The sequence below is a fragment of the Neomonachus schauinslandi genome, chromosome 11 (assembly GCF_002201575.2).
Source record: "Neomonachus schauinslandi chromosome 11, ASM220157v2, whole genome shotgun sequence".
In the NCBI taxonomy this organism is placed as follows: Eukaryota; Metazoa; Chordata; class Mammalia; order Carnivora; family Phocidae; genus Neomonachus; species Neomonachus schauinslandi.
This window is the reverse complement of record NC_058413.1, coordinates 5,615,984-5,643,946: the sequence shown is the minus strand read 5'-3', so window position 1 is coordinate 5,643,946 and position 27,963 is coordinate 5,615,984. Positions and strand designations below refer to the sequence as shown.

Sequence of the window (27,963 nt, the reverse complement as noted above, 5' to 3'; positions counted from 1 at the left end):
GGTTGTCACTTTAAATTAAAGAGGGAGCGGGAGGGGGGCGGGCGAGCGCGAGGGAGCGCGCGGCGGGCTCCTGGGAGCGTGCCCGGATTGCGGCGCAGCTCCCGTCTGCCGCCCCGGCCCGGCCGAGCCCCCGGCCCGCGCCGCGCTCCTCCGAGGCGGCCGCCGGGCGACACTGCAGGGCTGGCGTTGCCGGCGACGGCCGGGCTTGGCGCCGGTGCGTGCGCGCCGCAGGAGGCCGGCCGGGAGCCGGGAGCCGGGAGCCGGGAGTCGGGAGCCGGGAGCCCGGAGCCCGAGCGGGAGCTGAGAGGCGGCCCCTCCGCGGAGCCTGGGTGAGTAGCACCCGGCCGCCCCCGCGCACCACCGGGAGCCGGTCCGGCGCGGGGACGCACGTAGCGCCCCCTCCCAGCGCCGCGGACCCCGGCCTCCGCGCACCCTGCACACCCGCGCCGCGCCGCGCTTGCACACTCACGCCGGGCACAGAGCACGCCGGGCGCCCTTGCCCGGCCCGGCCACTCCGCTCACTGCGCATCACAGCGCGCCCCGCACGCCCGTCCCGCGTGTGCACACACGCGACTCCCCCGGGCCGTTTACACGCCTCCCCGGCGCCCGCGCTACACGAGCGCCCCTTACTCTCACACTCAGCATCCTGACTGTCCCCACCGCCCCTGCCCCATCTCACACCCTCTCCCGACTCTCCCACGTCAGTCCCCCACATTCGCGTCCCCATACACCCTGGGGGTTCCCTTGGCAGGGGTGCTGGGTCTTCAGGAAATGCTCCGATACGGAGAGGCATGTCACACCCCATCGCTGGGAGGCCCCGGGAGCTCGGGAGAGGATCCTCAGCCCCGTCCAGTGTCACTGGCCTTCGTGTGGGGCTTTCCGGGGGCTCCTGGGGACCTTTGATGCTGCTGCTCTTGCCGTGTCTCAGGGCCTCGGACTGTAGATTTGGGCTGATGAGGGGGTGGGAGTGGGGCCCAACATGGGGACCTGGAGCCAGGCCTGTAGGTGGAGGAGCCCTGAGCCAGCCATCCTGGTGACCCCTCTTCCAGGGCTGCATGACTGTGTGCCCCCCTCCTCTGTCAGTGAGGCCACCCCAGAGTGACTAGGAAACCTTCACCCAGCAATGTCAGCTTCTCCAAGCTAGGGAGGGGGACAGACTTGGAGAACAGTAGCAGTTGTGCTCCTTACTAGAAATGGAGAAACTGAGGCTCCGAGCAGACAGGAGTTCCAGCCAAGTTAGCCAGTCTGGAGAAAGGTCAAGACAAGTATCCAAGCCCCCTGCCTCCCCACTCTGAAATCCAGAACCTTCCCCTAGCTTGGGAGAGTGGAGGTTCCCAGTCTAGGGTTCAAGCTTGGGCTCTGCCTCTTGTCGGCTCTGGTGACGCTGGGCAAGTCATTTCCTGCACGTCAGTTTTCTTACCAGCACAATGGGCAGAGGAGCAGCCCCCTCCGAGGGCGGCAGGGAGGACTTGCTGAAATAAACCATGGCGAGGCCTTGGTACAGTGCCTGGCACATGGTAGGTGCCCAGTAAATGCCAGCCGCCACCACCCTAGCCAGTCTGTCCTGCAGTTTTTGTGGGCTCTAGGGGGATGGGGGCAGGATGTGGTAATTTCCGCGGTGGGGGGCAGCACTTGAAAAAGATTTCAGACCTAAAGATCCTAAAGAGGTCCACAGCCTGGGAGGTCGAGGACTGTCCTGTGCCCACATCCTAATCCTTCCTATTATCTGATGACCCTCGGGGGGCAGGGGGCAGGCAACACCTTGCTAGCCACAGATGTGATGTGGGGATACAGTGAGCAAGGAAATAGGGTGGGGGGAGCAGAGACACGGGGCCCCTTTCTCCTGAAGAGGCACAAAATTCCTGGAAAGCCATTCCTCTGACAGGCCCAGGAGGGGGCCTCGACTGCAGTCAGATTCCAGTAAGACCAGTGACAACTCTTCCCACCCACCTCCACCCCCCGAAAGGCCTGGTCAGGAGGTGGCATGACGGCCAAGAGCCCAGGCCCAGATCCATCACACCTTGACGCCAATCCCAGGGTTGCTACTCAAATCTGTGTGACCTGGGGCCCTCGCTTCCTCGTCTTGAAAATGGGGACCCATTTATCCAGTCAAGCATCGTGTCTGTATCGTGTGCCTAGTCCAGTCTAGGCTCCGTGCTGAGCACTTAGCATAAATTATGTCTAATGCTTACAGCAATCCGTAGTTATTGCCAGGTAGGTATGATTAAGCCTGGATTTGAACTTAGAGCGGTTTCCAGTGAGCAAGCCCCATGCAGTTTCGGGTTTCGGGGGTTGGGGCCAGAATTAATAGACTGGATGGGAAAGGGTGCCAGAGAGGGGGACGTGCATCTGAGGAGCTCGGGTGTGAGTTTGGGGCAGCTCTGGCTCAGCCGGGTTGAGCCCCGTTTCCTGTGTATCAGAAGCTCAGGGGAGCTCTATCATAGGCTGCCCTGGCTTCCCGATGTGCTTTGTCAGCATCCTGTTGCGAGCTGAAGCCGCAGCCCCTCTGCGGGGCAGACCTCCAGGCTGGTGATGGGAGCCTGCTGAGGTTGTGGTCCATGAGATGGAGCCAGGGCGTTTCCGGGCTGGTGAGGAAAGCCACTTGCTGCTGAGCTCTGGTTCAGTCTCAACTCCCTGCTTACTGGTTGGTTCACCTTGGGCAAATTCACTGCCCTTCTCTGAGCCTCATCTTCCTCCACTGTGGACCGAGGTTCATAATAGGCTGTGCCCCATTGGGGTCTTGGGGGAGGTGTTGCGGGAATCACATGTGAAATCCGTGGGGGCTGTGGCTACTAATGGGGTAGGGCTGCAGGACCAGCTCTACCACTGCTGGCTGTGTGGCTTTGGGCAAATCACTGAACCTTTCTGGACCTCTCATAGCTCATCCGAAAGCCTGCTTACCGGGCTCATGAATGGAGATGCTCCAGGGGCCGGCAGGTTCTGGAAGTGAATGGAGGGAGGGGAGGGGGCAGTCCTGAGGAATAAATACCCTGTCCGAAGGGGCAGAGCCTACTCACAATTTGGTAATTTTGCAGGGGTGGAGGGAGACCAACCCACCTGCCCCCAGATCTTCTAACTTCTAAAGGGAAGCTGTAAATCCAGCTTTTTTTTTTTTTTTAGAAATCTATTTTTAATGGGAATTTTCCCAGTTTTTAAATGTTGGCAACTCCCTTTGATTGAAGACAAATAAAACATATCTGCAGGCTGGCAGTGCGGCCCCCACGATTCTCCTGCTCAAACTAGGGGTTAGTTTGGGGGCCTTTGGGACGATTGTCAGGCCCAGTAACCACAGCAGCTAATATTTACCAAGCCAGACTACCCTTACTTTTCATTCTACCCTCCTGGCACCCTGATAAGACAGTCATGAGCCCCATTTTACAGATGGGATGACTGCGGCTCAGAGCTAGTGAGGGGAAAGATCTGGAATTCAGAGCTGTGCTCAGGCTGCCCACCCCCTCCCCCACCCCAGTTTTCTCCTCCCTCCCTCGCTCCCTCCCTCCAGGCAGATGTGGTCTGGCTTCTGCCACCTCCCTGGGGACCACTGCAGAAACTTGGGGCTTGGGTGTGCCTAGAATCATTCACACTTTCACTGAAATTACAGCTCCCAGGGAAGGGGTCTTAGAATGAGGGGTGTGGGAAAAGTAGGCAGTGTGATAGTTTGGGGTCGGAGCTGGACCAGCCTCGGAGGGCTGGGGGCCCCTCAACGGCTCTAGGTCGGATAGAGCAGATACGGGGTTCTGTCCCATACCAGGTGGTACTTGCCACAGGGGTGTACCCAGCCTGCTGCTGGCATTGGCTGTCCCCGGGCAGCCTCGCTCTGGAAGTCAGCCTTGTGCCAAGTGAGCCGGAAAGAAAGCTAATGGCATTACTAGATTCCCAGCAAGGCAGGTGGGCTGGGACATGTGTGTTCACCTTAATGTGTGTGTGTTGGTGTGTCCAGACCCTGTTCTGCCAGGAACTAGGGCCACCCTGGACTTGTCCACAGTGACCAGTTTGGCCTGCACGTTCTTAGGAAAGTTCAGAAACCGTATGCCTGTCTGCAGTAAGGCACGAAGTTAGGAGTGTGGAGCCAGATGGCCCGGGTTGACTGGTTTCTTAGCTGTGTGGTCTGGGGCAAATGATTTTCCCTTCGGGCTTAGGTCTCTCCTCTGCAAACCGGAAATGGTAATAGTATCTACCTCCTGTGGTGGTTAGAGGATTAAATGAGTTAATATATATGCAAAATGCTTAGAACCGTGTTCTCGGGCATAAAGAGTGCTCATCAAGGTTAACTGTCATCAAGATCGACAGCCCAGGGTCCCAGGAATGAGCTCCCCATTCGAGTCAGCATCAGTGAAGCCTCCCTGGTTAATACCTCCCTTCTATCACCATGGAAGACCCACGTCTTACTGGATCATGATCAGGGTAGCTGGGAGCAAGGAGCTGTCTGGGCACCTGACAGAGCTTTGCCCCAGGGCTCTGTCCTGCCCCATTTCTGAAGGCCTCCTGCCCTGAGACTTCTGGCACTCCAGTGTGTGCTGGATAACCCTGTCTGAACCAAAGCACCCGAACTTCTCGGCTCTAGAGCCATAGATTGGGGAGAACCCCAGGATTCAGGAAAATGCTTACCCTCTGATTTGACCCCAGTCCCCAAGGGAACCCACAGGATCCTTCCAGGGGTTGCAAACAGGCTAGCCAAGCCACAGCCCAGGAGCCTTTTACTCTGTGGCTGGACAGTGTTTACATTTTTTGTGAATTAGTTACAACATTTAAAAATCAAGAAACTGGGGCGCCTGGGTGGCTCAGTTGATTAAGCGACTGCCTTCGGCTCGGGTCATGATCCTGGAGTCCCGGGACTAAGTCCTGCATCGGGCTCCCTGCTCAGCAGGGAGTCTGCTTCTCCCTCCGACCCTCCCCCTTCTCATACTCTCTCTCTCTATCTCATTCTCTCTCTCAAATAAATAAATAAAATCTTAAAAAAAAAATCAAGAAACTGCACATTAAAAAGTCCAGGTATCTGGCCTTTCTTTAAAAAGACAGAAGGTAGGTAGGTAGGTAGGTAGAGAGAGAGAGAGAGAGATAAAATAAAATGCCAGGAGACTGGGGCTCCTGACTGGCTCAGTCAGTAGAGCACGCAGCTCTTGATCTCGGGGTTGTAAGTTTGAGCCCCACATTGGGTGTAGAAATTAATTGAAAATAAAATATTTAAAAAAAAAATAAAATCATATAAAGCCAGAAGATCCAGCAATGCTAGGTTGACATTCCTGCAGGAACAGAAAAACAGTGGCCCTTGGGTGGGCAAGCAATACCCTGACCTGTTTGCAGCCACCTCTGGGGGGGGGGCGGGGCTCTCCTATCCTCCCGTGCCCCTGGAGCTGAGGCCCATAGGGTTATCCCAGCTCCCTTTTCCATTCCCTTAGCTCATGTCTGTGAGACAAATTTACTTCTCAGCAACAGTAATAAAACTATGAGCAGTCACCCGGGTTCAGGTAATGGCTTGTATGACTCCCAGACCTTTCTAGAACAACTAAGTCAGACCTTCAACATCCATAAAACTTGGAATTGGGGGGGTGGGGATGGGGAGGAAACCATCCTGAGCAGTGAAAGGACTGATAATAGAATATTACAGAAATGCAGCCTTTCCTTTCCAATTGAAACAAAAGCTTTTGGAGTAAGGCTTAGCAAACACCCCAAGGGCCCACACTAATGAGTAGCAAAGAATCAAAGAATTGTTGCTGGTAGGAAGTTGGTTGGATGGAAATGAGGTAGGGGTGCCAGATTTAGCAAATAGAAATGCAGGATGCCCAGGAACTTCTGAGTTTCAGATAAACAATGAATAATTTTTTTTTTTAGTATAAGTATGTCCCAGACAATATTTGGGATATACTTATACTAAAAATGAATCAAATTCAAATGTCACTGGACATCTTGTGTTTTATCTGGCAACCCGGAAATTAAGATGGTCTTAGAGTGGTTGAAAAGAGCTTTAAACATCATTTTTTTAAAATGCCATTTAATGGGTGCCTGGGTGGCTTAGTCGGTTAAGCGTTTGCCTTCAGCTCAGGTCATGATCCCAGACTCCTGGGATTGAGCAGGGAGCCTGCTTCTCCCTCTGCTCCCTCCTCCCGTCCCCCCAACTTGTGCGTGCGCTTTCTTGCTCTCTCTCTGAAAAATAATTAAATAAAATCATTTTTAAAAAAATAAAAATGCCATTTAAAAGCACCTACCTTGGGCTGAGCTCTCCTCACAAGTGAATGTGAGCTCCGGAAGGCCCATGGGCATCAGGAAGGTCAAGGCATAGGGTTGGGGTTGGTGGCCCTCCAGAGCCCTCTCTGCTGACTCTCTTTCCCCTTCCAGGCCCAGCTGCTTCAGTGGGCATCATGGCCATGGATGTGGCTGAATACCACCTGAGCGGTGAGTCCCAGCAGAAGCCTGTCATCTCACATGGCCCTCCCCACCAGGCCTGGGGTGGGGGGGGTGGGGGGGGGGGTCAGTGGGATGCCAGCAATGGCCCTATTTTACCAGTAAGGAGAGGGACTTGCCCAAGGTCCCACAGCCTTGGGGACATGGGGCTAGGAACTGGCATGGCCTTGGACAAGTGATGACACCTCTCTGAGCCTCCACTTACTCATCTGCAAAATGGGGGCAGTGAGGCCTCTCTCAAGGACTGCTGGGAAGATTCAGTGACCAAACTTACATAAAGTGCCAACTCAGGCCTTTGCCCGTGCCCTTCCCTTTGCCCAGAATCCTTCCTTGCCTCTGCCTGGCTAAGCCCTCGAGACTGGTGTGGAGGCCCCAGGGGCCAGATATAGCGCCAGACTGGCAGGCAGCGAATGTCTCCTCGGCCCCTCAGCTTCTGGGGTCTCAGTGGTTAATCTACAATGAAGTGCTGGACCAGGGCCTGGCGAATAGTTGACAGTCAAGGAAGCTTTTGTTACCTGCCACTCCACTGCCTCCTCCTCCTCATTTCTGGTCCCAGCGGAGACCTGGCTTCCCTTAGGAATTCTTCCCATACCACCCGAGGCTGGCAGTCAATAAAATGGATAAATAAATTTGCATTAATAGGCATCATTTTGCGTCACCTTCCTGGGGCTTTTCCTCTTCTGCCCCCCTTTTCTGCTAACCAGGAAGCTGGCTTCAGTCCCTCAGCCCCCCTGGGATCCTAACTCTCAGGGGAGCCTGGCTCTTGCCCATTGTCTGCGGGGACCTCAGACCTCAGTGCCCACCCGCTTGCCCGCCCCTGGGAACCACCCAGGCCCTGCTGAGAGCCCACCGAGTCACATCCCGGCCGGAGCCCCCACATGTGCACCTCACTCTCCAGTTTACCAGGCCCATTCCCAGGCCATCATCCCTTATTCACCAGACTCCCAGAACTTTCCTGGCTCAGCAGGGCTTGCCTGGGGCCCTCCTGTAGATCTCTATTGTGGTTTCAGTTAGCCCACAAATTACATTCTGTCAACAGAGATCAGAACACAGAGTTTGCTCACAGCCCCTCTATCCTGATTTCTTGCTCCTCTCATCTGTCCCTCGTCCCACCCAGCCCTTATCCATAGGCTGTGTGATTTTTACGTCAAACTGTGTGGTTGGACCATGTCGTGGATTCATTTTTTTTTCTTTCAACAATGCCTGAAAACGTCTTCCTGCTTTGCCACAGTGACATCCTAATGACCTCAATTCTCAAAGGCCAGTGATATTTCCCTCCCAAGTCAGCACCACCTGGCCCCAGTGACCCCGTCAGGCTGTTTGCAGATTTCTGATGTTATAAATACAACCTCGATGACTCACACCAGATATAAAACTTCCTGGGATTTTTGCTCCCGCAAGATAAATTCCCCAGGGCGGGACCGTCTGCTTAGGGAGATGTGGTCATGTCCATTCTCTGGATGGGGAGGCTCAAGCTCACGGTGTCAAGGTGGCAGCCAGGCTCTGCATTTCTTACCCCGTGGCCTTGGGCCGATGGCTGGGCATGCTCTCTAGCCTCTCCCAGCCTCAGCTGTCCTCCTCTAGCAGGTGGAGGTAGGGAGATCATAGGATGCTGAGTTCTGGATAAATGCCAGGGCTACAGGCCGGGCCCTGCCCTGCTCCCAAATGTGATAGTGTTGTGGATTCTGGCTAGAGGTGGCTGGGCTCAAGAGAGCAGGGACAGGCTGAGGTCTCCCATGCCAGAGGGGCTGCCACTGCTGTGTGAGCCCTTTGCAGCCTGGCTTCAGGGAAGGGGTGGCAAGGAACTCCCCAGCCCCAAATGCCCCACTCCTTCTCTCCCACTAGACACTCTGAACACTCCAGGCTTTGTACATCCTCTCCTCTTCTTGCCCGAAACTCCCAGTCCCTGGAGCCTTGGCCTGGCACATTTCTTGCTCCTCCTTCGTATCTCAGCCTAGATGTCTCTCCTCCAGGAAGCCCTCCTGGACTGTTCTCATCACTCCGTTTTGTCTGTTTATTTGCCTATTCACCTCATCCCTAGACTGTGAGCTACTTAAAGACAGGGACTGGCCCTGGGGCTGACTCCCTCACCAGGGTGCTCGCACACAGTAGGTGTTCAACAGATGTTGCGGTGATACATCTCCACCCCTGAAGTGCCCTCCCACCTCTTTCCACCCTGCTACTTCAGAACTGTGCTGGGTCAAGCCTGGGTGGGGCAGGGGAGACTCCTGCTTGCTCTGAAGTCTGGCTGCCCGAGTTAGAATCCCAGGACCACCCCTTCCTGGCTCTGTGACCTTGAGCAAGTTCTTTATCCTTTGTGCACTTCAGTTTCCTCATTTGAACTGAGTATAGAGGCAGCACTGAGAATGGTCTAGAGAATTATATTGGCCAACAGAAGGTCACTTCTGCTAGGTGAGAGCTCACCCAACACAGGTGAGGGGGCGGTTAATTACTATGTCTGGGGACAGTGAGGCTCAGATAGGGAAAGTTCTTTACTTATCAGTGGAGAGAGAGCATTTGAGCATCTGGATTTGTGCCCAAGCCCTGCACTGCCAAAAAGCTACCTCTCACTTCTGGCTGAGACTTTTTTTTTTGGCAGTAGCTTTATTGAGATAAAATTCACATAGCATACAATTTACCCGCTTAAGGAGTACAATTCAGTGGATTTAACCTATTTTGTACCCATCAACACTTTTAACTTTAAGAATACATTCATCAAACTCCAGAGCAACCCTGTATTCTGCATTGCCCCCTTAACCCCCCAGACAATCACTAATCAACTTCCTGTCTGTATGGATTTGCCTATTCTAAACATTTCATATAAACAGAATCGTACAACATGTGTTTTTTTTGTGACTGGCTTCTTTCACTTAGCATGATGTTTTCAAGGCTCATCTGTGTTACAACATGTACCAGTACGTTTATGTTGCCAAATTATATTCCATTGTATAGATGGACTCCATTTTATTTATCCATCTATCAGTTGATGGACATTGGGTTGTTCTAGATAAGGTTGAGGCAAAAATGGGGTCATTCCTTTTTCTCCCCAAACCCCTTCCCTCTTCCCCCAGACCTCAAAAGGCTGCTTTGATTATCTGGAAGTAAGAGGTCTTTGGAAGGCTATAAGGTCAGAGAACTCAAAAGTGGGAAGAATTTGTTTAAAGCCTAGGGAATGTTTAACCATTGTTCACAACTCTTCTTCTGATCTAGCCAAGCGTCCCCACCACCATCCTATTCCGGTAGAAATGCATGCTTTTGTGAAAAAGGGGATAGAAGCAGAAATCACAGAGTACATATGTCTTATTCAACCCTGGATCCCCTAGCACCTAGCATGGAGCCTGGCACATAGTAGCCACTCAGTAAATATTTGTTCAGTGAATAAAGAAGTCAGTGCTGAACTACCTGCTCCTTGGGTGGGAGTCTATAACCACTGAGAGACCCCAGAGCCTACTAATGAGAGGCTGCCCTTGCCTTGCAGTAATCAAGAGCCCCCCTGGCTGGGAGGTGGGTGTCTACACTGCTGGGGCCCTGGCACTGCTGGGAATTGCAGCGGTGAGCCTGTGGAAGCTCTGGACATCGGGGAGCTTCCCCAGCCCCTCCCCGTTCCCAAACTACGACTACAGGTACCTTCAGCAGAAGTACGGGGAGATCTACGCAGAGGCCAAGCAGAAGGTGAGGTTTCTGCTCTCTCAAGATGGCCTCCCCTCCCTCCCCACTCCCTTGTTCTCTCCTGGTTAACTTCCACCTGTGAACAGGGACCCTTGTCCCCCTCCGTGTCTCCACCATAGCCCAGTGCTGTGAAATCAGGGGATACTTGGTGAGGGAATGAATGTTTTCAATTTTAAAAACCATCCTGTGAAAAAAACAGGAAAATACAAATAAGAAAAACCTCTCCCCACATGCCACCACCCAGAGGCAAATAACTGTGAACTGTATTTTAACTACTAACATTTTGATTTATTTCTTTCCAGTACTTTTAATTTACCCGCCAGTCTTTTTTACCGTGCATAGTTTTTATACGACGGGTGTCAATTCTACATAGAATTTTATACCCTGCTCTTTTTAACTGACAGCTAAAGCATTTTCCCATATTGTTGAGCCCCCATCATAAAACATTTTTTTAAAGATTTATTCATTTACTTGAGAGAGAGAGAGAGAGAGAGAGCAGGGGGGAGGGGCAGAGGGAGAGAGAGTCTTAAGCAGACTCTGCATGACCCTGAGATCATGATGTGAGCCGAAACCAAGAGTCAGACGCTTAACCAACTGAGCCACCCAGGGGCCCCATAAACATCATTTTAATGGCTGTGTCGGATTCCTTTTTATGTACGTGCCATGATTTACTAAGTGCCATTATAAATGATGCAGTGAATGTTTTATATGTAAAACTTTGTCTTCATTTGGGATTATGTACTTTGAGTGGATGCCCAGGTGTAGGATACTGTATCAGGGAGTACAAACATTTTTAGGGCTCTTGAAATATATTGCTGCATATTTCATCATTAGACACTGGCAGAGAATTTTTCTAACATCATGTAGAGTTCCAGAGAGCACAGCCAGAATCTGTTATTGGATAGGGGTCCCACATGCTCATTCATTTGGGGTGTGAGGGGATTATCTCTCATTCTGTGGTGGCGGGGGGGACAGTACATTGGCACAACTTTTCCAAAGAGCATTTTGGCAACATGTGTCAACAGCTTTCAAAAGGACCAGGTCCTCTGAGCTAGGATTTTAAGAAAGCTATTTGATCCTGCATTATTTATATTTGTGAAAAATAAGAAACAACATAAATGTACAACAGTAGGGGGATAGTAAAGTAAATTACAGCTATCCATTCAATGACAGATTGGGGGCCCATTAAAAATTATGGTAATGAAGACTATGCAGCAGCATGGGAGATGCTTAATGGTACAAAGGCTTTTGTTTTCTCAAATCCCAGGGTCAGTTTAGGGAAAAGAAATTTTTGAATATTAGGGCAAGTGTTATCCAACATGGAAGACTTCTCCTTTTGTAAATGTTTTGGTAAACATCCTTTGAGGCTGCTCGATCGTCTGTTGAATAGCTCTACTCTAGGATTCTTACCCATTCCCCTTTCACTGGAGCCTTAGATTGCTAACTACTTTCCTTTTTTATAAACATCATTACAGTGAACATCTTTATGTATGGAACTCAGTCCACATCACTAAACATTTTGAGAAAAAGCTTTCTTCCCTTGTGGTTAGGGAAAGAAAACTGAGTGACACAAAATAGCATTAAATAAGGACCTTCCTGGGCGCCTGGGTGGCTCAGTCAGTTAAGCATTGGACTCTTGGTTTTGGCCCGGGTCCTGATCCCGTGGGTTGTGAGATCGAGGCCCACACTGGGCTCCATGCTCAGTGGGAGTCTGCGTGGACGTTCTCTCCCTCTGCTCCTCCCCTCCCTCCCTCCCTCCTTCTCCCCCCAGATAAATAAATAAATCCTTTAAAAAAACAAACAAAAAATCAAGGACCTTCCTGACTAAGGCATGCATTATTTCTGCAAAAGGAGAACTAGAGGTGCCTCGAATGAACCGGGCTCACAAGACCATGCCTATTGCATTGTGATGCTCCTGTGTTCCTTTTTCTCACCCCCAGAGAGTGCCTGCTTGGAATGCCCAGCGGGCCAGCACTCGGGGACCACCCAGTCGCAAAGGCAGCCTCAGCATTGAGGACACCTTTGAGAGCATCAGCGAGCTGGGGCCCCTGGAGCTGATGGGCCGGGAGCTGGACCTGGCCCCCTACGGGACCCTCCGCAAGTCCCAGTCGGCGGACTCCCTGAACTCCATCTCCTCCGTGAGCAACACCTTCGGGCAGGACTTCACGCTGGGCCAGGTGGAGGTGAGCATGGACTACGATGGGGCCTCCCACACCCTCCACGTGGCTGTGCTGCAGGGCAAGGACCTCCTGGAGCGGGAAGAAGCCGGCTTCGAGTCCTGCTTCATGCGCGTCAGCCTGCTGCCCGATGAGCAGATCGTGGGCATCTCCCGGGTAAGTGGGGGCCGGGGCAGGGGTATGCTCTGGGCTCCCGGGAGTCCTCCCCAGGCAGGTGGGTCTGCAGGGCCAGGCCGGATGTGAGGAGGGTGCCGCAGGGCAGCTCTGGATGCTGATCCCAGAGCTGAAGGTGCTGCTAACCTGAGGACTCACACCGTGCGCAGTTCTTGGCAATCCTACCACATGAGCCCAGTGTGTGGTAATTGTCCATTTCCACACCTGTCCCCTGGGTCAGCTTAGGGTCCTGGCAGGAAAGGGATGACATGTTCAAGTTGGCTAATTTGGGGAGAGCTTAATAACAGAACTGTTAACAGTGGTGTGGGTGAGGGGGGCCTGGGTGGCTGAGTCGGTTAAGCATCTGACTTTTGACTTGGGCTCAGGTCATGATCTCGGGGTCGTGGGATCGAGCCCGTGTTGGGCTCCTCGCTCAGCGGGCAATCTGCTTGAGATTCTGTCTCTCCCTCTCCCTCTGCTCCTCCTCCCCCCTCTCTCTCTTTCCCTGCCCCCGCTCTCTAAAATAAATAAATAAATCTTAAGAAAAACAAACAATGGTGTGGGTGGGTGTAGGGTGATGTCAGAGATGGAGTGGACCCTCTTCTGAAGGGATAAGGGGAAGGGGAGGCTACTGGACCCAAAAGGAGAGAGGCGTGTGGAGGGGCCACCCTGATAGACGCTGTGTCCTTTGGTCAAGGGACATGACATGGTCAGACCACACAGTACTGCAGAGAAGGACCTAGGGAATAAGCACCCCGAGCTCCCGCTAACCTCTGGTTTCCCTTGAGTGACCCCTACTGTCTGATCCCACCAGAAGCCAGAGGCCGAGGGAGCCTGTTGCTCAGCTGATAGAGGTCAGTTCCTGGGGTGGAGAGCAGGTTGGGGAGGGCAAGGGGAGACACCCAGCACCCTCCCACACCAGGCTACCCCTCGCGGGTCCCTCTGTCTTGCCAAGAGGGAGCAAAGCCTTCATGAGACACACTCCCCTCCAGGCTGGATTAGGGGTAAAAGGGGTCCAGACGCCATGACTGGGAGTCCTCTGAGGTGGGCAAGGTTGACACCCCGTGGCCTCTAACTGGAGTAGAAAGAACCTGAGGGCTTGTAGGACCAAGTGGTTTCTGACTCCTCAGAAACCCACCTGTGTCCAGTCACTTACCATGCTGAAGTTGGCTGTTCCCCCGTGGTGGACAGTGTCATCCCTCTCCCACCCCACGCTGCCCCCCTCACTCCTGGATGGTCAGCAACTGACCACGGCCCAGTACATGTGGGGCCCAAGAGAAGCAGTCCAGTGGGTGGTGAGGAGCAGGACCCTAAAACCTCACTCTCTGGGTTCCAATAGCAGTTTCCCACGTCCTAGCAGCGTGACCTTGGATAAGTCATGTAAGCTCTCTGTGACACGATTTCCCTATCTATCAAATGGGCACCATAATCCTTGAGGAAGGGATATATTAATATATGCAAAGAACTCAGCCCAGTCCCTGGTAAGCGTTCAATAGATTGTATCTCAGGACCATGAAGTGTCACTATTGAGCCTGGATCCACGCTGCCAATGGCCTGGACTGCCTAGAAGATCCTGAGTGGTTCCGGACACCTTCCTTGAAGAGGGACATTGGTAGACACACAGCCTGATGTATGCTCAGAACCTGGTTCACAGAGCCCATACATCCGTGATTCTCTCATTCGCCCCAGTGGGATGAACCGAGGGCATCTTACAGATGAGGAGGTTCAAGAGAGTGCTTTGCCCAACACAACGCCAGCAAGTGAGCAGGAGATCCAGGATTGGCCCTGGAGTTCCCGTTTTCCTCCCCCCGTGTGCTCATAAAGCACAACACACAGAGAATGGATGGTCAGGGAACCTGAGCCCCTGTGGGCAAGGGACAGCAAAGTGGCCCATTTGGCAGGAGAAGGGAGATCATGAAGAGCCTGAATGCCAAGGTCAAGATCAGGGGGTGGACTTTATTCCACAGGGGAAGGAGCCCTTGAAGATCCTCAGGCAGGGAACTGGATGTGGGATGTGGCTCCCAGGGAGCGGTGGCAGAAGAACCTTCCCACAACCCAGGCAGTGACCAAAGAGCGTGCTTCAGTGCGCTAGGAGGTGTTGGCGGATTTATTCCCAAGAAGGCAGGCTTCTTAGCATTGTAGCCCAGTCATTCCCAGTAGGTAGGTGGCTGCCCCAGGCTGGACAACCCCCCAGCTTCAGGCACGGTGCCAGGGATGAGAGCTCCTCTCTAAATATTGCCAGGCAGTGACTAAGGCAGCCCCCAGTGGAAGGGGGAGCCGTGCCCGCCAGGGCACCTTCCCAGGGGGCCTGCCCACAGCTTCCTGGGAGGAGGCCAAAGGCGCCCACCAGGCAGGACTGGACTTGGAAGTGGAGTCTGCCCAGCCTCGCCTCGTCACTCCATCCGTCCATCCTTCCCACACATTCAGACCATCCTGGGCCAGGCTCTGCGGGGGCTGGGACATCAGCAGCTCCCAACTCCACGATTATCTGTACTTACTGCACGCCTGGCCCACAGCTGGACCTGAACTCGTGCAAGAAAGAGGAAACCGGTCCAACCAGGACATCACAAGGGTTCTGTGGAGCCATGGGCACTGAGGCTGGGAATTAGTTGGTGTCAGATTATGGAAGCTTCAAATGCCACACTACCAGATTGGCCACCACGGAGAGGAAGACGGGGGCTTTTAAATCCCCAGGGCTGGGGTGCCTGACTAGCTCAGTCAGTAGAGCACATGACTCTTAATCTCAGGGTTGTGAGTTCAAGCCCCACGGTGGGCATAGAGCCTACTTAAAATAAATAAATAAATAATTTTAAAGAAGTTCTCAGGGCTGAGCCACCAAAGGAAGAATTGGCATTGAGGTTGTGGGGCAGCAGAGCCAGGACTCTAGCCCAGGCCTCTGGACTCTCTGCCCAGTGCTCTCTCCCCACCATAGGCCCCTGGCTGCCACCACCTTCCCAGAGTTGGAGCTCCCTCCATGTCCCTTTCTCTCTACAGATCCAGAGGAATGCCTATTCCATCTTCTTCGATGAGAAGTTCTCCATCCCCCTGGACCCTGCCGCCCTGGAGGAGAAGAGCCTGCGGTTTTCTGTGTTTGGCATCGATGAGGATGAGCGGAATGTCAGCACGGGGGTGGTCGAGCTAAAGCTCTCTGTGCTCGACCTCCCACTGCAGCCCTTCAGTGGCTGGCTCTACTTACAGGACCAGAACAAGGTCAGTCCGCCCGTGAAGAGAGGGTCACGCACACCTCTCGCAGAGGGAGGACCCCACTGTCCACAACAGCCCAAACCCCGGCATCTTTAGGAAATGAGAGAAAGAGGCCTGAGCCGCGTTCAAGGAAACTCCGTTTACCGCATGAAACGAAGATGCTCTAACCACTGTTTACTGCTCTTCTGCTCCAACCACCAAACCTTCAGAAGCTCTACTCCTAGAGGGTTTCTGCTCTGGCACTAAAGGGAGTTATTCCAGACAGAGGCCGAGCTGAAGTTTACCTCTATAAGTGTGGGCGTGCTTGGGGAGCATCACTGTTATTTAAGCAAATGATCTCCCAGTCCCAGTCCCCTGGGACCTCTATGTGCTACTACACAGAATGTTTTCCCTGGCCTGGAAAGAGGGACCCTAACTGCGTTTGGTGGCCACATTTGACAGGTGACCTCTGGCCCTCCTTCCAAGGCAGGACCCACACCCGGTAGGAGGGAGAGATGACGCACCCCTCATGGAATGGGGGATTGGGGTCCCTTTCTCAATCCCACCAGTCCGGTGCCTGGTAGAAAGGCAAGAGCAACAACTTCTCAGTGGAGAAGGAAGCTTCTGCCTTTCCCTCAAGCCCTTAAGTCACTCACGTGTCCTCCAGGCTGCGGACGCTGTGGGCGAGATCTTGCTGTCCCTCAGCTACCTCCCGACGGCTGAGCGCCTCACGGTGGTGGTGGTGAAAGCCAAGAATCTCATCTGGACCAACGACAAGACCACAGCAGGTAAGGCCCTGCTGGCTCCCCGGCTCTTTCATGTGGGCTGCCAGGAGCGGTGGCCCAGCTGATAAGCCGGGGACACCGGGGAGCATCAGCAGGTGTGGGGCACGGTGCCAGGCCCCTCCACCCCCGGTCTTGGCTGAGCTCAGGAGCCGTGCACAGTGGGGAAATCAGTCTAGCTGGGGAAAGTTGAGAGCAGCCGAGGGTGGCAGGGAACGCCTGGGAGGGACAGACTGGAGTCTGAGAGCAGGAGGCTGGGGCACTAGGAAGAAACCAAGGTGGACACCTGCTCCCCAGAACTAGAATTCACGGTGGAGGCTCCATTCCCAGGGGTTGGACTGCATCCCAGATCCCAGGGCCCCCAGGATGGTGTGGGTACCGGGCAGGACCTGATGCCCCCAGCCTGCAAGAACAGAACTGAAAACAGAGGGCTTGGGGGGGGAGCCCGACCTGCCGGGAGCCGGGGGGAATCCAGGGTCCAGGCGGGTACAGCAAGGACACCCAGTGGGCGGAGGGTGACAAGTAGAGAGCGACTTGTTATTTCAGAGTCAGGCTCCACTGAGCGGGCGCAGGGTGACTCAGGGCTGACGTCTGTGCTCATTATAGAATGAGAAGTGGTGGGTCTGCCGACTCTGCTGAGCGCCATGGGCGGGGCGCACGTGTGGGGGCCAGGAGGCGGGCTGCCTGAGCCCAAAGCCCCGCTCTTCTCCTGACTTGTGCGTGAGCCTCAGTTTTCTCATCTGTAAAATAGGAAAGAAATAGAGGCCCAATGGCAGGACGGCAGGAGATGGTGGCAGCAGTGAAGGTTTGGGGCATGTGGAGCCAGCGGGCCACTAGGGCTGGGCAGGCCTATGCCAAGGGAGCGTGGCCCTGGTCCTGACCCCCACCTCTCGCCCACAGACCCCTTCGTCAAGGTGTACCTGCTTCAGGATGGGCGGAAGATGAGCAAAAAGAAGACGGCTGTGAAGAGGGACGACCCCAACCCAGTGTTCAACGAAGCCATGATCTTCTCGGTGCCAGCCATCGTGCTCCAGGTGAGGGGGGCACGGCTCAGGCGTGGGGGGCTCTGGGGCCACTCCAGCCCTCACGTCTCAGGGCTCCTGCAGGTGGCGATGCTTTGCCTCAAGCCCTCACCTTTCTAGTGGAGACGTATTTATGGAGCACCCACTAGGTACCAGCCCTATCGTGAGGGCTGGGGACACAGGCATTGCTTCCTTGGTGCTCACAAGGGACAGTCAGAAAGTCCCCAGACAGTCCTAATCCACTAGGAGCATGCCAGACTTTGGCGGTCAGGGGAGGCTTTGGCAGGAGGGGTGAGCTAAGCCGAGATCTGGGGGGAGACAGTTCCCCATAGGAGCTACAAAGGCCTGGAGATGAGCCAGGGCTAACCCAAGCGCCCACAGCTCTGGCCCTAAATCTCTGGAGATGCTCCCTGCAGAGGCCCTGCTGAGCCCCTCACACTGCCGTGGCTTTCAGAAGGTCACGTGCTCCAGGGAGGGGCCCCCACCCCCACCCCCCGCCTCCCCGGCGTAGATACCACAGATCAAGCCTGGGGGGTTACAGAGGATATGGCTTGTGCCACACCAGTGGCCCTGCTGGCATGCCTCAGAGGATGGGGAGCTTACCACCTCGCCTCCCTGCCTCCTTCCGTCCTTGGGCACTCCTGACAGTGAGAACGTCCTTTTGTGCCTTGAGCCAAATCCTGCCCCTTAATCACGGGGCTGTACAGAACCCACCGGCTCTGACACCCCATCTGAATTTGGAAGCCCAGAGCTCTGCCTCCCTCCGAGAGTTCCCGATCCAGGCAAACGTCCCAGCATCTCTGGTTGGCGCTGGGTGTTGCCTTGTCCTGCCACCCTCATGGGACAGACTGTCCACCTGTCCCCTTCTTCCCCCAGGTGGCCGCAGTGTTACTACACAGCCTCTGAGAGCAGGAGACCTCTTGGGACCAGGGGGAAGGTGGGGGAGGAGGGGCAGGAGGAGGAGGAGGACGGAGGGAGGTCAGGCTGGGTTTCAGTTCCAGCTCAACCACTTTGATTTCAGGCACATTCTTTTCCTTCCTCAGCTATGAGTCCAACACGGGATTATATTAGGAATAATGAGACATCTAAAATACTCCGTGTGCAGGCTATTCTAAGCACTTGACACATTTTAACCTATTTTGTTCCCAGAACAGGTAGGAACTAATATTATTACCATTTCACAGATGAGGAACTCAGGTGGGAAGAGCCCAAGTCACTGCCCCAGGTCACATAGCAAGGCAGGTGGTGAGGCCAGCATTTGAAGCTGGCAGTCCAGCCTTGCCACTGTGTAGGGAGGCAGCAGCAGAAGCCGGGGGGCTAAGCAGATCAGGGGTAAGGATTCAGGGAGCCACCCCTGGCCCCCGCTGGGACCTGGCACCCGGTCCCCAGCACCCATGTCACTTCCTCCCCAGGACCTGTCTCTCCGTGTGACGGTGGCTGAGAGCAGCAGTGACGGCCGAGGGGACAACGTGGGCCATGTCATTATCGGGCCGTCAGCCAGCGGCATGGGCACCACACACTGGAACCAGATGCTGGCCACGCTGCGTAGGCCTGTGTCCATGTGGCACGCCGTTCGGCGAAACTAGCAGTCAGCAAAACGGGCCGGGGTGGGCACCAAGCTGCCCGGGACCTGGCCCATGCTCAGCTCCGATGCCCCTCCCTAGTCCAGTGGGAGCCATGAGTGCTGGGGTCCCCCACCGGAGCCCCCATGAGCCATCTTGGTCCTTCTGTCCAGACTGCAATGGAAGAGTGGGCCTGGCCAGGTGTCTAGGGACCCAGGGTTTTCTCCCACGGAGGGCCAGCTGGAACTGGGCCACGACCCAGGAAAGGCAGCCTGGCACTGGCCCATTATGCTCCCATTTTGAGATCCCCAACCGGCCTGTCCCTCGGCCTGGGGTGTTGGGGCTTAGTCTCTCAGGGCTCTCCACTCCCCACCCCTGCTGGGAGGCCAGGGCTAAGCTGGGTCATGTACGGGAAGCTCGTGAGTCTCGGGGGCCAGACGCTGTGCTAGACACCAGCAGACACGACATGAAGAGGACACGGCCCTTAGGATGGCCGGAAGACGAGACCCCCCTGCGCTGGGGATCCGCTCAGTGCTGGACGCGGCCGGGGCAGAGCTCTGGGGGCTGCAGGGACAAGATGGGAGCCGTGCCCTGAGGGGCAGGAGAGGAACTGAGTATCGCAGGCAGGCAGCCAGCCCAAGCAAGGTGGACATGAACTTCCCCGACACAACCTGTCCTCAGCCTCTGGGCAGGAGAAGTGACCAGGAGACTAGGCCAAGCAGAGGCCTGCAGGTGGACGCTGGCTCTGGAGTCACGCTCTATGAAATCCGCTCCCTTGATCCATAACCCTTGCAAGGCCCAGAGGTCCTTGTGTTCGGTCCCAACTGAATTAGGCATTGGCTCCATACCTCCAGGCCAGGCCCTATTGGGAAGAAAGATGCCTCAGCCTGTGGGTAGCTGATGGGCAGCGGGGCAGGCAGAATACAGACTGCAGGGGGTCCGTGGGAGAGGCCTTTGTGGGCCTTGGAGGAAAGGGGCGGCCTGAGCAGGGACAGTGAGGGGAAGTCGAGGGGCATCCGGATTGAGAGCAGTGGGGTGGGGGGGGAGCAGGTTTGAATGCCAGACTGGGAAGGAGGTGGCATCCCAGTGTCCTAGGTCAAGTTCTAGAAGCGGATCCTGAGATTCTCAGGCAAGGGGTTGGTTGGGAGGGGGGCAGGGAGCCTTTCTCCCTCTGGAGAAGACTGGAGGACAGAGAGGAAAGCCATGAGCAGGGGCAGAAGCTAAGCATGTTATGGCTTCCGGAGTGTCTAGCTCTAGCCTGATGGCCTGAGGACCTCTGTTGTGTGACTGGCCCCCCAGAGGGGTCCTACCGAGAAGCAAAGGGGCTGGGCTCTTTAGCCCCCACAGGGCTTTGGCTACCACCCCCCACCCCCCAGCTGAGGAAGAGCGTGCATACTTTCCAGCTGTCCCTGGCTGAGGCAGCCCCCATCCACCAGAGGCGGCCCCAGAGAAGCAGGCAGCTGAGGGGTGGGTGCCCCTGCCAGTTCAGAGGGATGGGGTGGGGGACGTGGTATCTGCTCCCTGGGGCCACCCACAGGTCAGGGCAGGGCTCTCGGGCTGGCTGCCTCTGGCACTGGTGAGCTAGGGAGACCCAGGCCCAACCAGCGCCCCCCCCCCCCCCCCCCGGGCGGCTGGGGGAGCCCCGGGGGGTCATGGGACTGGAGGCAGAACTGTGGCCCTCCCCACCTGACACGGCCGTGGCCCAGCCCTGGGGCCGGCACCAGGAGGTCTGCACGGGGTCCAGGGACACCGCTGGTGAGCCTCTGCAGCCGGGGCGACCCAGACTCTTCCTGCCCCAGTGACTAAACAGCGCAGGCAGGCCATTTACACCCCCCTTCTCTTCCCCCTCCTTCCCTCCCTCTAACTGCATGAACTGTGGACTGTGTACCGGGGACGGGCACGGTGGGGACCGAGTCTGCTGACTGGAATGATTCTAGAACCAAAATAAAGCTGGGGCAGGAAGGAGGGGGCTTCCGGGGAGCCTGGCTCAGCCCCAAATCACCTTGGTCTCTTCTCCAGGAATCAGGGACTTGGGTCTCTGTGTGGGTTGCTCTGAGTGGACCGCCCTGCTGCTGGGTACCCAGAGGGGAAGGAGGCCCCGTCTGGCTGGGGAGACCATCACAAGGACCAATGCCATCAGACTGCTTGGGAAGCTCCGAGAAGGGGCCCTGAGCCAGGCCTGGTGGGGAGGATGGTAATAGAGAATACCACGGAGGGCTTCCTGGTGGTGTCGCTGAGCCGTCTTCAGGGCAAGAAGAACCATAAGGTTGAAAAAGGTAGACAAGGCCAAAAAAACATTTCTGGAAGAGGGAACAATACACAAAAGGGCAGGAGCGGGCAAAAAATGGGCCAACTCGTCAACCTTGTGAGAGCAAATTTGGGGGAGGCTGAGGAGAAGAGAACCAAAAGAAAGGCTTAGGGAGAAAAGGGTCACCCAAGTTCAGTGGGTGCCAGTGCCAGGCTGCAATCCTGCAACCCTTCCTACCCAGAGGGAGGTACTGTTGTCATCCCCTTTTTTGCAGGTCCGGAAACAGAAGCTTAGAGAAGTTAGGTAACTAGTCCAAGATCACACAGCCAGAAAGCCTCAGAGCTGGGACTCAAGCTCCAGCTGTCTGGCTCCAAAGCTCATGCTCTTAACCGTCAGGCCACACTGCCCCCTTCCCCAACTCCCCCAGGCTGCTCTAGTTTCTCCCTCCCCTGCCCTGGAAGATCACAGCAAGTATAGGAGGATGATCTAGGTGGAAATCACCAGCAGTCCCCAGGAGGCCTGCCTCCCACAGGGCTCGAGGGTCCCAGGCCCCCTTCGTCTGGGATGCTTCAGGGACAGGCCGCACTGCATCCAAGAGGACAGGTATGGAGGTCAGTGACCTGACCACACTGGGCCACGCCTGCGTGTGGGAGGGGTGGGGTGAGCCAGCGTAGCGCCCGCAGCCGCTCAGAGCTTCACTTCCTCTCTCCTGCCTCAGCCAACTATGCCGACAGGTGCCCAAAGGGACAAACAGAAAGGCTAAATAAACATAGATGGGCCACAGGGCCCCCTCACTCTCTGCCACTTCCACCCCATTATCAACCTTCTCATTCCACCCACCAGGATCCATAATGGCAGGTCAGGGAGAGGAGGTGAGGATAGGAGTCCAGTTAAATGGTAGCTGGAGTGGAGTGGATCTGACGGAGGCCAGACAGATGGAAACCGGAGAACAGGCTCCACCTGTCATAGACTGGGCCTGCAGCTTACTTGCTGTGTGACAGGTCCCTTCCTCTAGAGAGCCTCAGTTTCCCCATCTGAAGAATAAATGTGTTGGTCAGAAAGGCCTCTGAAGGCCCCCCCCCCACCTCTGGCTTTCGGGGATTCTGTGTGTAGGAGCTCTAGACCCCAAATGCCTGGGTTAGAATCCCAGCTCGCCCACTTACCAGCTGTGGGATCTTGGGCAAATCATCTGTCCTCTTTGGGCCTCAGTTTCCTTACTTATCAAAGGAGGATAAGAATTATACATAATAGGATGGAATGAAGTGACACACGCCAAGTGTCTGGCATTCAGGAGATGCTCAGTGAACAGGAGGTCAGGGCTTCGGGTGGAAGCGTTCTGGCCAAAGACAAGTTCTCTTGAGACCTGGTGTTTGAGCTGAAAGGGAGGGGAGGGCACAGAGGGAGGCATGAGGAGCAAAGGGTCTGTGGACCCTGCCAAGCCATCCCCAGGGGCACTGGACCTCTGAAGTTCCACTCTACCCCCGGCACCCACTTCCCCCCTCCGTCAACCACTCATAAGCGCCCCACATCCCAAGCCAGGAACTCCCAGCAGAACAGGCAGCCGGGGCCGGGATGGTGCAGGGAACGGAGCAGCCACGAGGCGGCAGCAGAGACTCGGATGGGGCCCCAGGGGACTCCTGGCCTCAGGGAGAAGGGGGTCGGGGGGGTCAAAAATGCGGCAAAGGTGACAAGGCTAGGGGGCACTGGAGCGGATGGAGGCTGGAAGGTGGTCACCTGCCTGCTGCCCCTGCCATCAGGTCATGCACTGTATTCTCACCTAGGTGGTCGTTTGGTCCTTTTTCGTTTCTCCAGTTTGTTTATTCTTTTGAGTCAACCAACCTTCCTTCCTCTCTTCCCTGCTCCGTTTTCCTTCCTTTCCCCTCTTTGTCCAGCCAGGCAGTCAATCAGACATAACATCCTGAGCCTCAGTTCCCAAATCTGTAGAATGAAGGAAGCAGATCACTTGCTCTGCTCACGTCACAGTCTGACGGCTGAATGAAATAATGCATATGAGGTGTGATGTCACGAAAGAGACCTGCTATGTGGCCAGACCTGGATTCAAACTCAAGTCTGCCTCTTAGTAGCTGTGGATCTTAGACAAGAATTTAACCTCTCTGCCCCCCCAGGGTTCCTCATCTGTAAAATGGGGCTAACAATTTCCACCTGCTAGGGGACAGTGCCGGCACACAGTTAGCTATCCATTAATGGGCGTTGTTATTCTTAGGAAATGTTCAGTGAAACTGTAAGGCATGACATACGTCAAGGATGTCATTATAATGATTATCCCTATAGCAACCAAGGCCAAACGCCTCTGCCTGACTCTCAGCTCCCTCCACCTCCAGTCTGGCCCCACCTGCCTCCTAGCCTTGTCACCCAAAGCCCGATGACAGCAGCAGTGGGGAGAATAGAGGATGACAAGGCTGACAGCTGATCCTTGGGGGACGGGGCCCCTCCCACCACTCCTTGGGGCGGGGAGCCCTGCTCGGTGGCTACACACCCAGCTCAGTGCCAAGTCATTGCTCAGCCCTTTGGCAGTTTCGGGGAGGAAAGAGCACCTAAAGGGTGGGGATGTCATGAGATGTTCCCTCCATCCAGATGAGGCTCCATCCCTCCTGCTGACTGTGGCCCTGGCTGAGCTTAGAATAAGAGTCAGGGGTCTGGGCTCTGCCTCTTTGCAATGGGGACAGTGACTCCTGCCCCAGCTGCCTCTTTGGTCCTCAGTGAGGTTCAACACGGGTTGAGGGTGCTCTTCCACCTGCCTGGCTTTGAACTCCACAAGGGATGACGTCGTGACCTGCATGGGGAAGGGTGTGTGAAACCCAAAGATTCTACTGTCTATTCCTTTGAGCTTCACTGAAAGCACTCAATCCAGGATCTGGGGAGAGCCTTGCGCCCATTTTCAAAAGATTTCAATTCAGTTCAGTTCTGTATTTATTCCCAGCATCCAAAATGCTCCACTATCCAGGCCCTGTTTGGCACCTCAGCCTCTCCTGGCACCAGCTCCCCAACCTGACCTCACCTTCCATCACAGGGAAGGACCACAGCACCCCCTCAAAGTGCCCCCTCTCTCTTGCCTCCATACTTTGGCTGTGCTGCTCCCTCAGTTTGGACCACCTTTCTCCCCCCTCCCCCATTTGACTATCTCACTTTTTCTTCAAGACTCTGGCCCCTCTCCTTAGAAGGGTTTCCTGATCCCCACCCCCACCCCAGGTAAGGAACCAGCCCCTCTTCCCTATTGCTGTCCCACTGCCTGTCCCCACCTCTACTGTAGCTCTTACCACACCAATGTCCTGCCTGTCTCCCATTCTAGAGGTGAGCTTCTCAAGATAGGGACTTCATCTTGAAGTGTTCAAGGTTCGCAGGCCCTTGGGCATCGGTATCGGTTAAATAGTAAGGATCACTAACATGCACCAGCCATGCACCAGACCCTCCTCTAAGCACTTTATTGGTGGAAGGTTCCCTCACTTTCCTTAGATGATGCCCCAGCCAGAGCTGAGACAGGTGGTCACTGACCCACCTGCATCGAAACTTCCTGGTGCTGGCTGGGGCAGGGCAGGGCAGGCTGGCAGTGCCAGCAACTGACCCATAAGGGTGTGCCCGGGTCCCCCCCTCCCACCTGGCCTTACACATCTGGAGGGAGGATTGTGGTGGGCTCTGATTCCAGAGCCCTGGGGGAAATGCACATTCTTTCCTTCACTCATCCATTCATTCACCCAAAGTCACTGGCTCTTGCTTAGGGCCGACCGGCGCTGGGCACCGGGGACCCAGTTGTTGTCCCTTTAAAGCTGGTAGGCTCACCTGGCTGACCCCCGCCTCCTTCCTCCCAGGGGAAGTGGGCCAGGTGCCTCCTCTTTCCCTGTCCACCCTCCCCACACACAGTCATCGTTCGGCTCCTTGTCTTCTCCCCATCGGACCCGGGTACCCCCCCGAGGACGCAGGCTGAGGGCGGGACCCCGTCCTGTGCCCCCCTCCGCAGGGGCTCCAGAAGGGTTTCCCGAGGGGCCAGCCCCGCCGCTCGCCCCGCCTCCGGGCTCTCACCTGGGCGCGCGCCCCCGCCCCCGGCCGCCCGGCGCGCACTTCCTCCCGCCGCCCCGCCCCTTCCACATTCCTGCCCCGCCGGCCGCCCCGCGCCGCTGCCCGCCTGCCCGCCCGCCCGCCCGTTCGTCCGCCCGCCCGCCCGCCGCTCGCGATGAAGGCGGCCCAGGCCGCGGGCGCCGAGGCGCCGCAGGGCGCGCGGTCGGTCAAGGTGGTCCTGGTCGGCGACGGCGGCTGCGGGAAGACGTCGCTGCTGATGGTCTTCGCCGAGGGGGCCTTCCCCGAGGTGAGTGCCCGCCCCTCCGGGCCCCGCGCCCACGACCCTGCCTCGCGCGCCTGGCCTCCCGGTCGGGTTGCGCACGCGCGTCCCGGTGCACCCACCGGGCCCTCCGAGGGGTCTCCCAGCGGAGTGTGGGCTCAAAGGCAGTTCTCGCTCCGCCATCGGAAGCGAGGGCCTCAGTAGTATCAACTGTAAAGTGGCAAGAATGCCACCTCCCTGGGAGAGGTGTCACAGGGACTGACTTAGGCAACCTGGGTACACCGCAGATCCTAAGAGAGCACTTGGTGGCCCAGCATGGCCGGGAGGGACTAAGGACACTGGAGCCAGACTTGCCTGGGTTCGAATCATGGCTTTGTCACTTAAAGCTGTGTGTCCTTGGGCAAGTCCCCTACCCTCTCTGTGCCTGTTTTCTTGACCACGTAATAGGAGTAAGGATGGTGCCCACCTTCCAGAATCACTGTGAAGAGTGAGTTAACACAGGTCAAGGGCTCAGCTCTGAGTCTGCAGCAGGAAGGACTCACTGAAATTTGGGAAAGATCTCTTCTCCACCAGCTCTTGCATGTACAAGGGACCTCTGGTGGGCTCTGTCGTGGAGGTCAGAGCACACCAGACTCAAGTCAGATAGCTTGGTTGGCACCTCAGCTCTCCTCTAACAAACCTTGTGGCCCTTGGTACCTTGCTTACCCTCTCTGAGCCTCCATTTCCTCACACAACCTCAGAGGGCGGGTGACCCAGTGAGGTGGAATTAGGGTAGGGCTGAGAGACAGCCTAATGCCTGGACATCCTGGACGCGCTGGGCACATTGGCTGTCAGTCCTTCACTAGCGTGCTCAGCCTGTCCAGGAGGGCTCCCAGGCACCAGGATGGGGGCTGGACCCACTCACCCTGCCACCGTTCAGCCCAGCTCTGGGAGTCCATGGGTTTGCTTCCGGCATCTCATCTCCCTCCTGCCTGTCCCATCATCCTCCAAACCCCTGGGCTTTGCAGGCCCCTGGGAGTCTGATGGGGGAGGCAGGAGAGGCTAGGCCTGGTAACAGTGTCAGACCTTCCTTTTCACTGCGGCAGCATCGAGCCAACTCTTGCTTTGTGGTTTATGGAGCTGACGTCACCTCCTCTGGCCAGTCACATTTTTTTTAAGCTGGGTGGGACAAGTTTCTGGGCCCCTAGGCACTGCCCAAAGTAACCCAACAATTATGGCATGGTGGGGAGAGGGATCAGGCCAGCCAGGGTCTAGGAGACAGGCTGGGAGGGGTGTCCCGGGCCCTGAGACATCCTTGATGGCAAGGCTCATTCTGATTCCAGAGAGGTTGCAACATGGAAATGGGCATCTGGAAGTTGATGGAATGTGTGTTTTGAAGGGCAGGCTGGGGCTGGCCAGGGGAAGGGAGGACATGCTTGTCACCAGGGAGATGGACCTGTCATTGTCTAGGCTCCTCATCTGTTAGAGGACCCCTCTACTTCCAGGCACAAGAAAGAACCTTCTTTTAAAAGAACCACAAGGTCCAAGCACCAGAAAGGCCTCATTTTAGAGGTGGGAAAACTGAAGCTAAGAGACAGTCTTGCCTTGGGGAGCAGGGCCCAGTGGTAGTGCAGGTCAAGAGCCCAGATCTCCCCACCCCTGACCAGGACACTCCACAGTCCCCAGTGCTCTGCCTGCCAGACCAGCCTTCTGCTCCGGCCCCGAGACTCCTCCTCTTGGCAGGCCTCCAAGCTCAGGGAACCAGCAGCTAGAAGACCTCGAGTCCCCCAAAGAGCAGAGAGTAGGCTGGGATTTGAAGGGGCCTCAGGAACCCTTGTCTGGCTGTGGCCCAGCCTCGGGTTCAAAGCCAGGGAGCAGAATAGAGAGAGCTCCTGAGGTAGAGGGAAGTCCAGGCTGGGCACCAGCTTCTGCCCAGTCCTGGCTGACGTTTGGATTAGCAACCATTCCAAAGCCCAGGGGTCTCACAGAAGGGTGGGGAGAGGAGGGGGCAGGGAGGACCAGCCCTGCCTTCCAGAACCAGCTCAGTCCCTCCTGGTCCGCACAGGGACTCTCATGGGTGTGAAACCCCTGACTCTCCTCTCTTGAACTACGTTCCCCCATCCTGTAATGATCCATCTGTCTGTCTGTGAGCCCCATGAGGGCAGACCCAAGCCTGAGTCACCTCTCCCCTGGTCTGGCTCAGACCTGGCCCTGCCTTTCTGGCAAAGAACAGCTCAACAGATAAGATTAGACACTTACTGGTCAGAGTGACCCTGCCTGGTGGCTCGAAGAACACAACAGAGAGTGTAGACAAAGTCTATGGCGGGGGGGGGAGGGGGAGGTTATGCCAGTTACAAGCCACGCAGTCTGGAATGGGGCTTTCCTGTCCACTCCTGATACCAGGGGCTGGAGAGTCGGTGACCTCAGGAGAGGCCAATGGCCTGGGACAGAGCCTGGCATCTTTTTTTTTTTTTTTTTTTTTTTTTTTTTTT

General features: G+C 55.9%; 2 protein-coding genes across 4 annotated transcripts in view; both read left to right on the top strand.

The window, feature by feature from the left end:
* The first annotated feature begins 261 nt into the window (after positions 1–261).
* SYT12 (synaptotagmin 12) lies at positions 262–19,254 on the top strand. The gene is made up of 8 exons (XM_021685097.1): positions 262–329; positions 6,337–6,393; positions 9,881–10,074; positions 12,012–12,404; positions 15,396–15,611; positions 16,252–16,372; positions 17,267–17,400; positions 18,801–19,254. Exons 2-8 carry the CDS (start codon positions 6,360–6,362, stop codon positions 18,972–18,974), a joined length of 1,266 nt encoding a protein of 421 aa, XP_021540772.1. The 5' UTR covers positions 262–329; positions 6,337–6,359; the 3' UTR covers positions 18,975–19,254.
* A 6,066-nt stretch (positions 19,255–25,320) lies between these two features.
* RHOD (ras homolog family member D) overlaps positions 25,321–27,963 on the top strand; it is an 8,968-nt gene continuing 6,325 nt past the window's right edge. The window contains exon 1 of one of the 3 annotated variants that reach the window (XM_021685099.1): positions 25,321–25,519. In XM_021685099.1, the coding sequence (XP_021540774.1) occupies positions 25,388–25,519 (132 nt within the window). In that variant the 5' untranslated portion in view covers positions 25,321–25,387. The remainder of the gene's footprint in view (positions 25,520–27,963) is intronic. The other 2 variants (XM_044919373.1, XM_021685098.2) reach the window with 2 other exon arrangements.

What these genes read in the sequence shown, in the direction of transcription:
- SYT12 (XM_021685097.1), top strand. Translation starts at nt 6,360, where the DNA reads ATGGCCATGGATGTGGCTGAATACCACCTGAGCG. An exon ending in GGCTGAATACCACCTGAGCG is followed by an intron (nt 6,394 to 9,880) that starts GTGAGTCCCAGC and finishes CTTGCCTTGCAG; the next exon opens with TAATCAAGAGCCCCCCTGGC. An exon ending in ACTTACAGGACCAGAACAAG is followed by an intron (nt 15,612 to 16,251) that starts GTCAGTCCGCCC and finishes CGTGTCCTCCAG; the next exon opens with GCTGCGGACGCTGTGGGCGA.